A 17,057-nucleotide genomic window follows, 5' to 3' on the forward strand; every position below is an offset into this window, starting at 1 on the left:
GGCAAAGCCTATTGCCAGAGGAGCTGCTAGCAGGGAACGGCTGCATGAGGACTATGCCGTAGTTCACCAACTCCAAGTAATAATAGCCACAACACTCAACACTCAGCCGCCTGAGATCTGCGCTCAAACCCTCCACAACTCAGGGGCTAGATGTTTACTGTTACTTCATTTCCAGAGTTTCAGCCTTCCTGTTTGTAAAATAGCTTGCACACACACACACACACACACACACACACACACACACACACACTGCTTGTCCGGGTTACAAGGTGTGGTAGTTTGAATGTAATTGGCCCCCAAGATCCCATAATCTCATAGGGAATGGCACTATCAGGAAGTGTGGTTTTGTTGGAGAGGGTATGGCCTTGTTGGAGGACGTGTGTCACTTTGGGAACGGACTTTGAGGTTTCAGGTACTCAGGGTACTGCTTGGTGTGTTAGTTGATTTCCTGTTGCCTGCAAGATGCAGCGGTCTCAGCTCCAGCATCTCCTTTGCCTGCAGGCCACCATGCTCCCTGCCATGACCATAATTGACGCAACCTCTGAAACTGTAAGTAAAGCCTCTCAAGTAAATGCTTTCTTTATCAGAGTCTGTCATGGTGTCTCTTCACAGCCATAGGAAACCTAACTAAGACACTAGGCAAAGGGAAGCTGCTGAGGCTGTGGTCAGCCATGAGGAGCCCATAGCGAGGGGTGAGTATTTGGAACCATGTCCTCCTTACGGGAAGCTGCCTGGGGTGGCGAGGTCTATAACCTGTCTGCCCATCTACTATACCCTGTTCTTTTCTGCCTCTGCTCCCTCCTGACCTCTCAGTAGATGCCCTGCCTACAGGCAACTTATCCAGGTGTCCACAGCAGACAGACCAAGTAATATGGAGAGGAGACATAAAGGTCCATGAGGCTCACTGACCAGCCGTCTAGACAGCTGGTGAGCTCCAGGTTTAATGAGAGACTGACTTAAAAAGCAGTGGAAAGCAATAGAGGAAGACACCGGGGAGGACCATGTCACTGGGAGGTGGATGAGGCTGAGGGTGTTACCTCCTAAGACCCTCTGCAGCACCACCGAAGCCCAGAGCCAGTCTTGCTTGGAGTCCCCAGGAGTCCTCACCTTCTAACCCTCCCTGTCTACCCATAGGAGGCCCACCACAGGCTGGAAGACGAAGCAGCAGCTCCTGGCAGTGGCTGATTTACTGACGTCTTTATCCACACTCTGATATTTCACGGCTCCCAGGGCTTTGGTGGAGCAAATATGACCTTTTATTCTTCGCTTTGTTTAAGACTCAAGGTCAACAGCCCAGTTGTGATCTATCAGCGACTCCCTCTGCCAGACACCCTGCGTCAGAAACTCACAGGCAGAGATTCACGATGCGACCCTCAGCCCTCTTCGCCTGCCTGGCCCGTGATGCCAGCACAGAAAAGCCATGGCCACGTGGCTCTAGGGAAAAATGGCTCGCGGAGTACCGAGGCCAGGCCATTACTCTCCACCCTCCACCCCAAGTCTGCCTGTCCTTAGGGTCTAGTCGTGGCCTGGTTTCTTCAGTGTGCCCAGCGGCTGCAGTGTGGCTGTGACTCAAACAGTAAGCTATGCGTTCCCTTCGTTCCCTCGGCGTGGGGAAGACATGCATCTGTCTGACTCTGATGGATCTTCCAGGGCCTCTGAGCCACTTCTGTCCTCAATTCAAAGCTCTGTTCCTCAAATAGCACTAACTCTGCCTGGAAAGTTCTTCCACTTGTCTAACTGCGACTCCTCTGAAGTGATTGAATGGCAGGAGAGTCAGTCGGGCTCGTGCATCCTGTTTTCCCACCGCATCTCCCCTGGCAGTGATGACAATTCTGGGGGTACCCGCGAGGAAGAGAATGGGGAGTGGGATAGTGAGAAGGTGAGTCATCTGTACCCCACTGCCAACAAGACACTCCGCCGGTCCTTCCCATCTCTCTTGTCCTGGGAAGAGGATTGTGCAGACACCCTTTGTGGAGTGTGGCAGGCCTGGGTTCAAATTCTCTTTCTTGGGAGGTCAGAGACTAAGAGGTGAGCTGTGGAGTGCGTGCCAGGTCCCATGCTGCGTCTGGGAACCTCCACAAGAAACCTCATCAGATCTCCCTAGGTGAAGTTGTCCTTAGGCCTGGCTCTGGGCACTCTTCTTCATATAGAAACCATCACCACAATAGGAGTAGTGGGGGGAGGGGAAGGCTGGGGGTAGATAGAGGGTGTGGGGGGTAAGGGGGAAGGCTGGGGTGGGTAGAGGGTGTGGGGGGGTAAGGGGGAAGGCTGGGGTGGATAGAGGGTGTGGGGGGTAAGGGGGAAGGCTGGGGTGGGTAGAGGGTGTGGGGGGGGTAAGGGGGAAGGCTGGGGTGGATAGAGGGTGTGGGGGGTAAAAGAGAAGGCTGGGGTAGATAGTGGGGGGTAAAAGAGAAGACTGGGGAGGATAGTTGGGGGAGAAGAAGGCTGGGGTGGATAGTGGCAGGGTGGGGGTAAGAAGGCTGGGCGAATAGTGGGGGGAAGGGGAAGGCTGGGGCGGATATCTTTAACTGCCTCATTCTTACTCTGGTTGCTTTTCTATGCTATAAAATTTGCAACAAGTCTGATTTTAAAGTCAGAAGAAACAAATTCAAGATGGCTGCATCAATCAAGGAGCTGGATTGAAGCCAAGGACCTTGGCTTCTGCCTTCTCCCCACCCCATGCTCTCTCAAGTCTTTGGCCACATGTCCAGGAAGGGCATCTGGTCTTGGAGGTTGTCTTGCCTCCTCTCCTGATGTTTTCTGCCTCTTGTGGCTTCTAAGGCTCCCACTGTGCCCTCCAGAACATCAGCTTCCTCTACTGTTCATTCCAAAAGGAAACCACTCCAGCCTCTCCCAGGCTTCTGCCCGTTACAAGTGCAAAGCCAAGCATCTCTAACACAGAATGTCAGGCCCTTTGAACTGGTGGCTTGGGGCGGGGTCCTCTGAGGTTTCTTGCAAGCGAGGTGAGGAGTGCAGAAGGAGTCTCAGCCACTGCCCACAGCCTGGAAAATTCCCCAGTCCCTGTCTGGAGGGGGAGACTTGCTGACTCCCAGCCACACCCACATGGAGTTTTCCAAGCTTTTCCACTCAGACCTTCTTGGCAACAGTCGAAGTCGGGGGAGGAGATGAGCGCAGACTGGGAGCAGCCTTGGCATCAGCTCAGCGAGCACGAGGTGGCATTTTGATGGGTGGTAAAAATATCTCCCTGGCGTTCAGGGCCAGCTGCCACCCCATCACCATCGTAACTTTCAGATCCTGTCCCCACGCCCAGAACCTCAAAAGCCTACTCTGTCCGTATGTCCTGAGGGATAGAGAACAGGTCACCAAGCCCCTGACCCTAGGCCACCTTCAGAGCCTGTAATAGCTGTCTCTGTCATCACAGCCAGATGCTAGCCCAAAGGCCTTTCAGCCTCTGGGGAAAGTGAAGGGCTGTCAGGATGCTGTGGCCTGCCTAATGAGCTAATTAAACAGTATCATAAATAATGATGAGCAGGGCTGCTGAGGATGTGGCTCAGTGAGCAGAGTGGTTGCTTAGCATACACGAGGCCCTGGGGGTCCATCTCTAGCACCACAAAAACCAGGTGTGGCCATACATGCCTTTAACCCCAGCATTTGGGAGGTAGAATCAGAAGAACCAGAATTTGAAGGTCGTCCTTAGCCACATAGAGAGTTGGATACCAGCCTGGGCTATTTGAGACCCTATAAAAAGATCTGTCATCAGAGTGAGAAGAAATCGGAGGAGAGAATAGTGGGGAGGGGGACACACTGGCAGGGGAGCTGGGTCAGCAGTGCAGAGGGAGGCTCAGCTACACAACAGGAAGCAACAGTGACTTGTTCCCACTTGGAACCTTTCAGGGGCCTCCATAAGGTTCCCAGCACAGACAGACATAGCCAGGCGTCTGCCAGGAGACTCAGCGTGGCCTTGTCTAGAGGCATCCGCTTCACTTCCACACCATACACCAGTGGCCTTTGCATATATGTGGATGTTGAGGGAAAAGAGGCTCTCTGAACATGGCAGGTCCCTCGTCCCTAAGAACCAATCTGTTCTGCCCTCTGAAATCCCTACCAGACGTGTCCTGCCCCACCTCAACTTCCTCCCTGCAACTCTGTTCCAGATACCTTGGAGTCCTAGCTGCCTCTCCAGCAGGACAGGCATGTTGTCCTACCCAGGGCTTTCATGCACTGCCTCCTCTGCCGGGTTATTTCTATCTCTTTAGGTCTCTGCTCCAGGGCCACTCCTGAGAGGTCACCCCTGATCACTCACATAAGAAATGGCACAAGGCTGTCTTTTGCCTTGTTTTTCCCAGTGCACATTTTAAATAAATAAATAGATAGATAAACAAATAAATAAATAAACAAACAAATAAATAAATAGATAAATGTATCTTGTATGTGTGGGTATGTGCATGTGGGTACAGTGCCTGCGGAAACCAAAAGAGGGCGGCAGATCCTCAGTAACTGGAGTTACAGATCATTGTGATCCACCCAGAGTGACTGTTGGGAACCAAGCTTAAGTCTGGAAAGGCTAGCGCATGCTTTTAGCCTCTGAGCCTCTCTCCAGTCCCTAAAATAAAATATTTATTTTAATTTTAAGACAAAGTCTTATGTAGCCCAGAATGACTGAACTCAATAGAGAGTTGAGGGTGATCTTGAACTCCCAATCCTCCTGCCTCCACCTCCTGAGTTCTGGGGTTAGAGGCATACACCTCCACATTCAGTTTTTGTGATGCTGGGGGTTGAAGCCTGAGTTTTGCGCATGCTAGGCAGGTACTCTATCAATTGAGCTACATCCATGACCCCATATTTTAAATTCTCTCTCTCCCTTCCCACTTACTCATAAGCCTGAGGACTTGACTATTTTGTTGCAACCATCCGTCGTGACTAGGTAACTATTTGCTGCTTTGACTTCCCTGCAATGAGGGACTGTATCCTAACATTGTAATCACAATAAACCTTTTCTCCCTTGTAGCTGCCTTTGTCAGGTAAGTTTATCAGAGAAACAGAAATAAAACTCGAGCAAGAAGGACAGAGTGGAGAGGAGAGCCCTGCCCCTATCCTCACACTGGTGGCTCACACTCAGCTGGGGAGCGGGGGACGGGTAAGATAAGGAAGGCTGCTCTGCATGGTGTCTTTCTTTCCACAAGCTCCTCATACTGTCTCTTTTTGAGAGTTTGCTTTCCGGTCTCAAAGCCAGAGATGAGAAATCCATGGTAGAATGAGGCTGGACCAGAAGCTCTGGGCATCTTGTCTCTCCAGAAGATAGGGGCCCACCCCAGATGTGAATTGCAAATGCTTTGTAGGCCAATATCATAAAAAACCCTTGATGTCCTGGTATCATAACATCATAACGTGATGCTGTGATCCCAGCCTTAGAGGCTAGGACATCAGATGCCAGCCTGACCCAACTCAGTAGATGGTGGTGGATGGCTCAGCAAGCAAGGGGTCCTGAGGTACGGCCGAGGGTGATGGTGGATACAGAGTGCTGGAAAACATCAGGCGGAGGTCTACATGCCTGGACCCCGTGCCTCCCTGACTCCTGCATGTGACAGCTGTCTCAAAGAAGTCGGGTCCTGTGAACACCTGGAAAGGCTAGCCTCAGGAAGTATTTGGCGTCTGGTACGGCTCTGATGGTTGAGGCTACCAGCACTGTCCACAAGCCCCTGACGCTCCTCCAGGCTCAGTCACCTTCATAGAGTCAAACATGCATGGGTACCACAGGACCAGTTCTCTGAGTTACTCCTACTGGGGGGAGGAGATGCATTTTGGGAGAGATTCAAGCGGAGTCACTCCAAGCTACAGCGATGTCCCCATCCGACCTCATCCTAACCCTAACCCAGAAGCTCTTCTAGAGCAAGGGGGATGACAAGCAGAGAAATTGGTTCAGGAAAACATATTTGACCAGGCAAACATATACCTTAATCCCTGCTCCCTCATCAAATCAGTTTTCCCTTGTACAGCTGTCTTTGTCTAGAAAAATGGAGACACAAGTGTTAGCCTGGCAAAGGGACGAGAATGGAAGTCGGGCAGGCTCCTCAACAGAGGTAATCTCTAGTCTTCTTGACTTCAGCACTTCCTGGTTTTTAGTACTCCTTGGCCCCAGACTCTCTAGTCCTAGTACTTCTTGGTCTCAATACTTGCTGGTTCCAGTATTTCTTGGTCCTGGTATTTTTTAGTACTAGGACCCAGGGGTCCTAGTACTACTCCTAGGTCTCGATCATCACTGGTTTCAGTACTTCCTGATCCCAGTACTCACTGGTCTCAGTATTTCTTGCTCTAGTATGTTCTGGTCTCAGTACTTCTTGGTTGATGATGAAGGATTCTCATTCAAACTCTTGATGTAATTCTTCCTCCACCCCAGATTATAAAACACACAGGAAAGAATCTATACCCGTTTTACAGAGGAACCGAGTAAGACTGAGGGCAGTGACTTGGCCACAGGATTAGTAAATGAGTCTTGGTATAAGTCAAAGACTTTGGGAGAGGTAGTCACCCCTCAGTCTTCTCTATATTTTGGAAGGCACACTGTAGCTTTGCAGAAATATGTGCCCATACAATGGAAGTGGACATCAATGGTTGGGTCTTCTGACAAATCTCACACTTTGCTCTTTATCCTGCTTCCTGTTGTTCCCTAAGAGGGATATGTAGCAGCTTGCCCTCCTGGAGACCTTTTGTACCAGGAAGTGACCTTAAAGGCAAAACCTGAGCTGAGAATGATGACAGAGAATGATAGGAGGAGGGCGGGTCCTTGGTGACTAGGCAACTCAGAAAGGCAGAACCTTTCTTCTGGACTTCTCTTAAATAAGGGTGTATGGGTGAGTCCCCTGTCCATCCCTTTCTTCTGCTGCTGTTGGGAGGCCTCTGGTCACTTGGTCTCTTTGCTATTATAACCGCTTGATACACTTTGGATTTCAGAGAGCCGCATCCTGCCCATGTTTTCTGCTAAGTGGCCCTGGGTGACTGTTTTTGGGTAGAACTAAGGCTAGATTGGCACCCATGTTCCCTCCTTATGCCAACATTTCTGGCACTTGAAATGTGGAGAATTGACACTGAGCAGAAAAGTCCCTAGGCCACCCCCAAAACGGGCTGCAGTGTATGCCTGGCCGTGCCTCAGACTTGTGGGGGCATTAATAAGGTGGCCCGCAGGGTGGGGGCTGGGGCGGTGGAGCTGAGGCCCACGCTTACCATTCTTATCCCTTCTACTTGTTGGTACCCTGGTTCAGTAGGAAGAGTCTTTGTAAATCTATGGAACCCCAGGAAGGCTGACTTTGATGCTACCTCTCCCAGCAACACTCTCCATGCCTCTCCAGCTTCTAGTGTTGTAGACTTTTGCTGTCCCACCCGTGGGTGTCCAGTCACCCCTTTAGGGGAAGCCAGCCTGCCTAGGGACACAGGCAGAGGACCCTGCACCTCACATGTCCCTCTCTCTTCAGGGAACAAACATGCCCTTGTTGCCAAAGTCATGAGAGCAGAGCTCCCTTAGAGATGGCCGGACAGGACCCTGGCAGTGTAGACTTCATCTTGAATCCTCTCCCTGGGTGAGGAGCAGAGCAACAATAATTGGCATAAAGGTTAGTACTGAGTGTCAGCTTGACAAGATCTAGAACCATCTAGGAGAAAAATCTCTGCATACCTACCCTGTGAGGGGATTTCTGGATTGGTCTAACTGAAGAAGCTACAGGAAGACCTACATTAAATGTAGGCAGTACAGTTCAGTGGGCTGGGGTCCTAGGCTTAATAAAAAGGAGAAGGGGGCAAGTGGAACACCAGCATCCATCTCTCTCAGCTTCCTGACTGTGGGTACAATCCGATCAGCTGCCTCCCCCACCCCGATAGACCTAACCTTCAACCTGTGAGTAAGAATAAATGCTTCCTTAAATCATTTTGGTAAGTTGAGCAACACAGCAGATCCTCCCTGAGCCCCGAGCAGCTTAGCTCCATAGTCCAATGTCTGCCGATGTGGTGTCTGATGGCCTAGAACTCATGGAGCAGGAAGGGATTCTGTGGTTGTCCCCCAACCCACCTTCAAGGTCTCTCTTGTCCCAGCGTTGAGATGCTGGTCACATCACACATACCGTGAAGGCAAGCCTGGAGACTGGCTGATCCCTCTGAGCTTTAGGTGGCAAGTTGGCTGCTCCCTGGCCCTTCTGGGGACGGTTCTAGCATCTCATCTACTACAGATGCTCCTGACAGCTCTTAGGGGCAAGTGTTTGTGAATGTCACTTGGGCAGATAATAACATTCAGGGCTCTTAACTTTCCCATGTCATACCAGAGATGAGGCTTAGCTGAGATGGGTTGTCTCTCTTTCTCGGTGGAGGGAGAATGTTTCTTTCCTCTAGGAGGGTGCCCATTGATGTTATTCTTTTCCTGAAAGGTATGTTGGTCCTGATGGTGAGACATGTAACTGTCAATCTTTCTCAGTCACACAGGAAGCAAGCCAGATACTTGAGAACTGAAGGAGCCCAGAGTGTCCCAGGCCTGCCTGAGGGGCTTGACTGTGCATCTCTGGAGAGAAGCATCTGGGGAGCAGCAACAGCATCTGATAACAAGAACGCTTATGTGACAAGTTTTCCTTGGTCACCCAGGATTAGCCTGGTCTTCGCATTAATTCTGGAATGTGGTCTACCACCTCATGCATTAGACATTGCTCACAGCGACCTTGGGGTTTGGTGGAACCTTGGGGTGCCTTTGGGTACCCATGAGTGACATGGGTCCGGGTGAGGCTAGACGCTCTGAGCCTCCACTATGCTCAGTGGCTCTGACTTCAGGCTCTGGAGCAGAGATGCCAGAGAGAGCCTCACATCAGGCCACAGAGCTCTGCACAGTAAATCCAGGCAATGAAAGTCATGCTGTCCTGCTTAAGAAGAGACACAGGCTGTGAAGATTGTGTCCCCTTAGTCAGGAACCCCTACTCCTAGTCCAGCATCCCTGGGAAGGACTTAGCTGTGTCCTCCTGGAGCCCCAGAAGATCACAGTGGCTGATGGTAAGGCTGCCACAGAGTTGCTCTGGGGCCTGTTTCCCTTCTATTGATTAAGTCTGGAATCTGCAGCCTGTATGGATCAGACTTAATAGTGACCATGGGTGAGAAAGTGACTACAGATGCTGGAGGAGAAAAGAGAGGTAAATCCGGCTCCTCCACAGCCAGGGAGGCTGTGAGGGCAGGGTAGAGCTGGTGGGATTTTACTCTTGTGATAGGCTAGTGTCTGCTTCTCTCTGTGTGGGAGTGTGCGTGCATATGCTTACATGTGTACCTATGTATGTGTGCTCTCTCTGTGTGGGAGTATGCATGCATATGCTTACATGTGTACCTATGTATGTGTGCTCTCTCTGTGTGGGAGTATGCATGCATATGCTTACATGTGTATCTATGTATGTGTGCTCTCTCTGTGTGGGAGCATGCACGCATATGCTTACATGTGTACCTAGGTATGTGTGCTCTCTCTGTGTGGAAGTATGCATGCATATGCTTACATGTGTATCTATGTGTGTTGTTCCCTTTGTGGAAGTGTGCACGCATATGCTTACTTGTGTACCTATGTATGTGTGCTCTCTCTGTGTGGGAGTGTGTGTACATATGCTTACATGTGTACCTATGTATGTGTGCTCTCTCTGTGTGGGAGTGTGCATGCATATGCTTACATGTGTATCTATGTATGTGTGTTCTCTCTGTGTGGGAGTGTGTGTACATATGCTTACATGTATATCTATGTATGTGTGTTCTCTCTGTGTGGGAGTATGTGCACATATGCTTACATGTGTACCTATGTATGTGTGCTCCTCTCTTCTACTAAAAAATTCTTTAAATAGATCAGAGGAGCTGGGATTTCTTTCGAAGTCCTTTCATCTTCAGGGTCAATTTCACCTTATCTCACACGAGCTTCTAGAATCTCATTTCTATGCTGAGCCATTCTGGGTTGAGCACAGTACAGCTGTGCTCTGGCCAGTCTGACTAGCTCCATAGAATCACAAGCTCTCCTAGCCTGAGCAGTGTTTCTCTGACACAGCAGAGAGCTGTGGAGTCTGCTAACTCCCTGTCGTTATATGGCTACGATGTCCTTGTGAGCAACAACGTTAAGGCTGGGCAACAATTGCAAGCAAGCCCAGTCTCCTCACCTTGGGTTTGTGTGGCTGTAATTATAATGCACTCCTTGAAACAGATACATAATCAAAGCCGATGATAGGCAGATAGGCAATGATAGATAACTGTAGGCAGACAATGATAGATGATAGGTGGGTTGGTAGATAGATAATAACAGATATACATGTTATCTCTCTCTAGATGGTAGAAAGATGGTAGATAACAGGTAGATTAATGATGGACAGGTGACAGGTGGATGCTTTCTGGAGACTGCACTGTGTGTGATCCTCATTGATGCTTCTAGTCCAGTCCAGGTCTCCCGACACTACCGTGTGTCTATTCTTGTTGAGACATGAACACAGCAGAGTCACCATGTAACCCACTGCTGTTTCTTCCTTTTCAGGGGGAAGATGCTTTTTTTTCAAAAGTTCAGGGTCTCTCTTGGGATTGTCTCGGTTACTATAGACTTCAGTACACCCACAGAGGTCAAGCATGGGAACTGTAGGCAGGAGCTAGGATTCAAATTATAGCATATCGCTGCAGCTTCCTGTGACAGTGAAGAAACCCCTGAAGAGAATAGTGCTATAAAGAAATCGGGTTTCCCGAGGTTCATGGTCTGGAGATTTAGGTCCAAGATTGGATGGCCCTACTGCTTAGGACTTCCTCTGGTGGGTCAGGTGGCAGTGGCAGGAAAACAATGAAAGCAATCGGTTCATATGTTTGCTAGATAGATGATAGACAGACAGACAGACAGAAAGACAGACAGATAGAGACAGAATCTGGAGCTCCTCAACAGGACTGAGCTGTTTAGCCCACGCTCCAGGGATCACCCTAGCTCCAAACCTAGTGCTGGGTTACAGTCATGAGCAATTATGCTTGGTTTTTGCATGAATTTTGGAGATTCAAACTCAGGTCCTTGTTTTTGTGAAGCAAGCATCTTACCAACAGACCTGTCTCTTTAGACTCTTTATGAAGCATTTTTCTTGTGGTATCCCATTTAGTCTTCATGAACAGTCTTAAGGGGATACCCTTGACCCAGTTGTTAATTTTTTTAAAGTTCTGATGAGTCTTTTTAGTCTAATTTTTGTGTGTGTGTGTTTTGCTTTATTTGCTTTTGTTTTTTGAAACAGGGTTTCACTAAGTGGCCTGGCATGGTGGCTTGAATAGGAAGAGCCCTCATAGGCTCATGTATTTAAGAGCTTAGTCATTAGGGAGTTGTACTACTTGAGAAGAGTTAGGAGGTGTAACCTTTTTGGAGTACGTAAGACCTTGTCGGAGGAAGTGTGCCACTAGGGGTGGGCTTGGGGTTTCAAAAGTTCAAGCCAGGTTCAATCTCCTTCCTCTTCCTGCTCTCTGCCAATCTGGTTAGAGAACTCTCAGCTCCTTCTCCAGCACCATGTCTGCCCAAGCCTCTGTGCTGCCCACAGTGCTGATCATGGACTAACCCTCTGAAACTATAAGCCAGCCCCAATTAAATGCTTTCTCTTAGAAGAGCTGCCATGGTCACGGTGTCTCTTCACAACAATAAAACACTAACTAAGACACTTAGACGGACCTAAGCCTCACTGCGTACAGCAGACTGGCCTTCAACTCCCAGAGAGCAGCCCAAACCCGCCTCCCGAGGCACTAGCCTTGAAGTCCCACACGACCACCCCTGGCTAGATGCTTTCATTTCATTTTTACTCTCCAGATTCCCAGTCAGCCTAGAGAATAAATCTGAATTTTCCCTTGAGTAAAAACAAGAGCTCAGCCCCAAGCCCTGGTGTCCCTCCAGGTATTTATGAGACCCTGGTGAGGCTAGGAGGTGACAACTTTTAACAGCGATATGGCCTTTCTGCCACCTGTATGCTCAGCTTGTCTCTGTGCCCCCTCAGTCATGTCTTCCATCGACCCACGCCCAAGCCAACCATGCAGTTGGAGGCTTTTTATCCAAGTCAAAGCCATGTGACAAGTCCACAAGTGAAGAGCATACACTTGTTTTCCAAAGGTCAAAGGTCAGCCTCACCAGCTGGGAAGGGGACGTAAATAAACAAGGTCTGCGCTCCACCTTGGCAACTGACAAAAGGAAGAAGGCATTGCACATTCAGGATTGGGAGAACTGTGACCAAGAGAGACATTGACATGTGCCACAGATGAGAGGAGATGAATATTCAAATACAGCAAGCCAGCCTTGTAATCGATTTGTTAAACCCATAATTCAACCCTGAGGAGAATCTGCCGAGAGAATTATTGGCGTTTCACCAAATGTATTTTTATTTTGGTACAAAAAAAATCCATCATAGTGTTACTTTTATTACTAAAAAATGAGAAGCCACCCAAAATTCCAGTGATTGAAGGCTAACTGTTAAACCAACAAAAGAAATTTTAGTGCCTTGGGAACTAAGGCAGCCAAGCCGCTCAGCTGTGAGTAGAAAGGATGAAGATGTGATGATGGTGTAGATGGGCCACTCATAGTCTGGTCTGACATAAAACAGGATGCTGGTAGAGCTACATGGTGGAGGATATGGTGATCTTACGGCCCTCTCCGCAGCTTCCTCACCTGATGTTCTACAACAACTGAATTCCATTTAGTAGGAACACCACACACACACACACACACACACACACACACACACACACACACACCAGGTAAGGGTGTTCTCCGCTCTGTTGTGCTTTCCATTGTACAACAGCCCTCAAGGGCACACTGGCTTCTTCTTTACCAGCTCTGTTCCCATCTAGAAATTGGTCAACCTGGAGTCCTCTGTGATGGGCCTAAGGTTCTTAGACTGTGGTCTCTGGAGTCATCTGATGAGGCTGTGGCTCCACCTCAAGCTTCACTGTGTGAGCACAAAGTGAGCCAGGATTTCATAGGTCACCACACAGTCCCTGAGCAGTAGGGGCCCATGTTACATCCCTCCATCTCACTGAAACTGAGTATGGGAAAGAGCTCCTCTGAGATCATACCTGCAGGGTCTGGTGCTGGGCTTTGGCTTGTGTGACATACAATTCCTTTTTGTTGCTGTGTGCTTTTTTGAGACAGGGTCTTGCTATGAAGCTTTGACTGGCCTGGAACTCATCATGTAGCCCAGGCTGGCCTAGGACTTGTGATCTTCCCGCCTTTGCCTCCAGATTGCTGAGGTTACACCAATTTTATTTATCATCACATCAATATGACTGGCTGAGATATGTAATTGCTTTGTATTGTTAGCTTCCCTTTCTACCAGGCCTAGGCATGACCCTTGACTTTCACGGCCACTTTACAAAGTCTGCACCCTTGATGCCTTTTCCATAAGGAGGTGGGTGTCCAGAGGGGTGTTGGACAGGATGAGCCCCTGGGAGACCTGGACAGACCCTGTGAGCCAGTCTCAGGGAACCAGAACTGGGCCAGCTAGAGGAGCTCTTTTCTCTCTAGGACTGCAAAGAAAAAAGGCAGAGATCTCTGGAGCAAAGAGGTAACCTGAGGCAGGACCCAAGCCAGAGGAAAATAAAATTTAAGGAAGTAAGAAACTGAACATATGGGGTATTTATGGGGGGGCTTTGATCCCGCTCATCCTGTATTAAGTTCTTCTCAATGATTTGAGGTAGCCCCACCGCTCTCACACACATTTCTCTCTCTCCCCCACCACCTCTCTCTAACACACACACACACACACACACACACACACGCACACACGCACGCACACATGCATATACAGTGAGTTTCTTTGAATCAACTACGTGCTACCAAAAGCTTCTATCAACTTGGGTAGATTAGGCCCATGTCACAGTTGAGGAAACTGAGGCCAGCCAGGAGAAGTGAAGAGTGGAGAGCCAGGCGCTATCAACTCTTTCTGGTCTCACGATTTTCTGCCATGACTGCTAGGAGTCAGACTCTTCAGCTACTGGACTTCTCAGTGGCTCAACTCTTGCCCTGCTCTCCTGGCAAGGAGTTCAGAAGTATCTAGTCATATAACTGACACACCCTGTTCCCGTCTGTGAGACATAGTCACATAGTCTGTCCAGGTGGGAGCCCCTTACCTGTATCAGAGGCACAGGTGAGACCCAGGATCCCCCACAGGCTGGAGAGAAGGGAAACGGAAGCAGATGGACACGGTGCACCCATCCCTGTGCCCACCATGCTCCTGTCCCCACCATGCTCCTGTCCCCACCATGCTCCTGTCCCCACCATGCTCCTGTCCCACCTGGCCACATTGCGGCAACTGGCTCACCTGTAAATCAGTACCTCGTCGTCAGAGCAGTTGTACTGCAGCTGATACATCTTCACTCGGGGAGCTGACTTGCTGACGGACCACTTGACCAAGGCAGATGTGGTGGTCACATCCGACACCAGAACAGCCCTCTCCTGGGTGCTTTTGGGAGGCTCCCCACCCCCACTGCCTCCCCCTCCCCGGCTGGTCTTGCTGGAACCTGTGATATCTGAAAGGCGAGACTTGGGGGGTGCCATCCGGCTAGTGCTGTTGCTGAGGTGTGGGAGCTGGACAATGGAGACCTCCACTGTGGCCGTGGCTTCTCCTGCAGCATTAGCTGCAATGCAAGTGAAGGCTCCACTGTCCTGAGAGGTGGTAATAAGAATGTCCAGGGTGCCGTTGTCATATACTGCAGTCCTGGAGGAGTTTCCCACAAGGCGGTCGTCAGGGGCCACCCAGTGGATCAAGGGACTAGGGTCCCCGATGGCCTTGCACTTGAGAGTGGCTGCCTGGCCCTCCAGAACCAGAAGCTTGTGTGTGTGTTGTGTGATGAGTGGTGGCTCACATACAAACTCCTCCTCACGAATATGCCAAAAATAGCGCCCCTTGAGGCCTCCAGGGGAACCACAGGTCTCCAGGTCGTCATCCCTCTCCAGCCTCCGCAGCCAGAGAAGCTCACAATTGCAATGCAGTGGGTTTCCCCCAAAACTAAAGGATAGGGGTGGGGCAAAGGGCGTGGCAGTGAGCAAGGAGGCCTGGGAGCGAGCAAAGATGGGATCCGGGGGCAGCTTCTGCAGCCGATTGGATGTGAGGTCCAGGCGGGCCAGTTTCTGAAGGTCTGCAAAGGTACCCTCGGCAATGTGGTCCAACAGATTGTGGTCCAGGCTCAGCTGGTGGAGGTTGACCATGCGCCTTACAGAATCCCACGGCAGCCCGTGGAGGTTGTTGTAGGATAGGTCCAGATCTTCTAACGTCAGCAGGAAATCCTCAAAGGCATCGTCAGCGATGCCGCCCAGCTGGTTATTGTTCACGATGAGGTGCTGCAGGTTGACCAGGCCCCGGAGTGTGTCCTCCCCAAGGCTGGGCAGCCGGTTGCTGTCAAGGTGCAAGGATCGGAGACTCTCAAGGTCCAGGAAGGAGAAGGGCTGGATGTGGCTAATGGTGTTTCTAGACAAGGTCAGATCCACCAATCCTGTCATATTGGCAAAGTCCTGGCGGCCAATGTGGATGATGAAATTGCCACCCAGGCGCAGCTCCACCGTCCTCCGGTCAATGTCAGGGGGCACAAAGAGGAGCCCCTTGGAGGGACACAGGGTCCCCAGTGACTCAGACAGGTTCTGGCAGACACAGTACTTGGGGCAGGCATCGACAACAGCAAACGCCATGCCAAAAGCCAGCAGCCCACCAAGCAGAGTCTCCATGGTCTGGTCACTCAGCCTCGGCACCTAGGAGGGACACAGCGTCAAGGTCAGCAGATGATTTCCCTTACCAAGAACCTCCTGCCCCCAATGCCACGCGGTCTCAGGGAACAGCAAAGACAGGCTGGGCCCAGGCAAACACTCATCCTTCTTCATTTAACTCTTCTAATGCACGTCTACTTTATCTTTTTCACCTTAGCTGCTATCATCTCCTAACGACTTGATTCACTGTCTTTGTGTTTACGGATTGTTTCCTATATAACCCATGCCACATGAGTTCCATGATAGCAGACCTTTCATCTGTTTTATGAACTGCCTTGTCCCAAATACCTTACACAGTGCCCAGACACTTGGAACACCCTATATCCTCAGCTGGAATTTGAGTTGGTGGGTGGACAGATTAACAGTTGTTAGATTTTAGCTGGGTAAGCAAGTAGTCAGATGGAGGAAAGATAGATGGATGGGTAAGTGGCTGAATGAATAGATTTGGTAGATATGTCTGTAGATGAAAAAACGGGTGAGTGGATGGAGGGAAGGATGGATGGGTAGATGTGTAGGAGGGTGGATGGATGGGTGGCCAGGTGGATGGATGGATAGGTAGATGGATAGCTGGGAAGGTGGATAGATAGATGATTGGGCAGATGGATAGGTGGGTGGATGGGTTAGTGGATGAGTGAGTGGATAGATGGAGAGATGGATGGCTAGATGGGTAGATGGGAAGGTGAGTGTATGAGTAGGTGGTTAGGTAGGTGGGAGAATGTAAGGATGGACAGGTAGATGGGTAGGAGGGTGGATGGATGGATGGCCAGGTGGATAGATAGGTGGGTGGGCAGATGGATAGATGGGTGGATAGGTTAGTGGGTGAGTGAGTGGATAGATGGAGAAATGGATGGGTAGATAAGAAGGTGTGAGTAGGTGGTTAGGTAGATGGGAGGATGTAAGGATGGATAGGTAGATGGATGATGGGTTGAATGGGAAGATATACAGATGGATTCATGGATGTGTGGGTGGAGAAATGAATGGCTAATACCTTATCAGTGGTTCAACCAATAACATTTGTGCTTGAAGTACATGCTGCAGTTGTCTTGTGAAGAACAGTGTTAGTTTGTTCAGGGAAAGCAAGGATGAAAGTGACTAGTGTTCCTCAGGAGAAGGAAGTAGCCAAGAAGAAAACAGACCCTGAGAGCAGCCAGGGTTGGTGCGGAATTGGCTCTGATGGTTCTTCAATGAGGACAAATCACTCAGCTGCTAGCTCTGGAGCTCAGGAAAGGGAAGATGGAAAAGGAATGCGCTTTTGAGAGCTTGACTGGTGCTAGTCCGCCCCCTGGACTCTGCCACCCATACTGTTCCATGGGCTTCAGAGGCACCTATTACAAGCGAATGACTGCCTTTA

The 17,057-nt window shown here is 50.0% G+C and overlaps 1 protein-coding gene across 1 annotated transcript in view; it reads right to left on the minus strand.

Annotated features, from left to right (window-relative positions):
• Nucleotides 1–17,057, minus strand: part of Lrfn2 (leucine rich repeat and fibronectin type III domain containing 2) — a 169,149-nt gene that overhangs the window by 12,030 nt on the left and 140,062 nt on the right. The window contains exon 2 of the mRNA XM_087897907.1: nucleotides 14,268–15,691. Coding sequence (XP_087754033.1) covers nucleotides 14,268–15,667 — 1,400 coding nt within the window. The 5' untranslated portion in view covers nucleotides 15,668–15,691. The remainder of the gene's footprint in view (nucleotides 1–14,267; nucleotides 15,692–17,057) is intronic.

Source organism: Myodes glareolus, chromosome 18 (assembly GCF_982192425.1).
Source record: "Myodes glareolus chromosome 18, mMyoGla1.1, whole genome shotgun sequence".
In the NCBI taxonomy this organism is placed as follows: Eukaryota; Metazoa; Chordata; class Mammalia; order Rodentia; family Cricetidae; genus Myodes; species Myodes glareolus.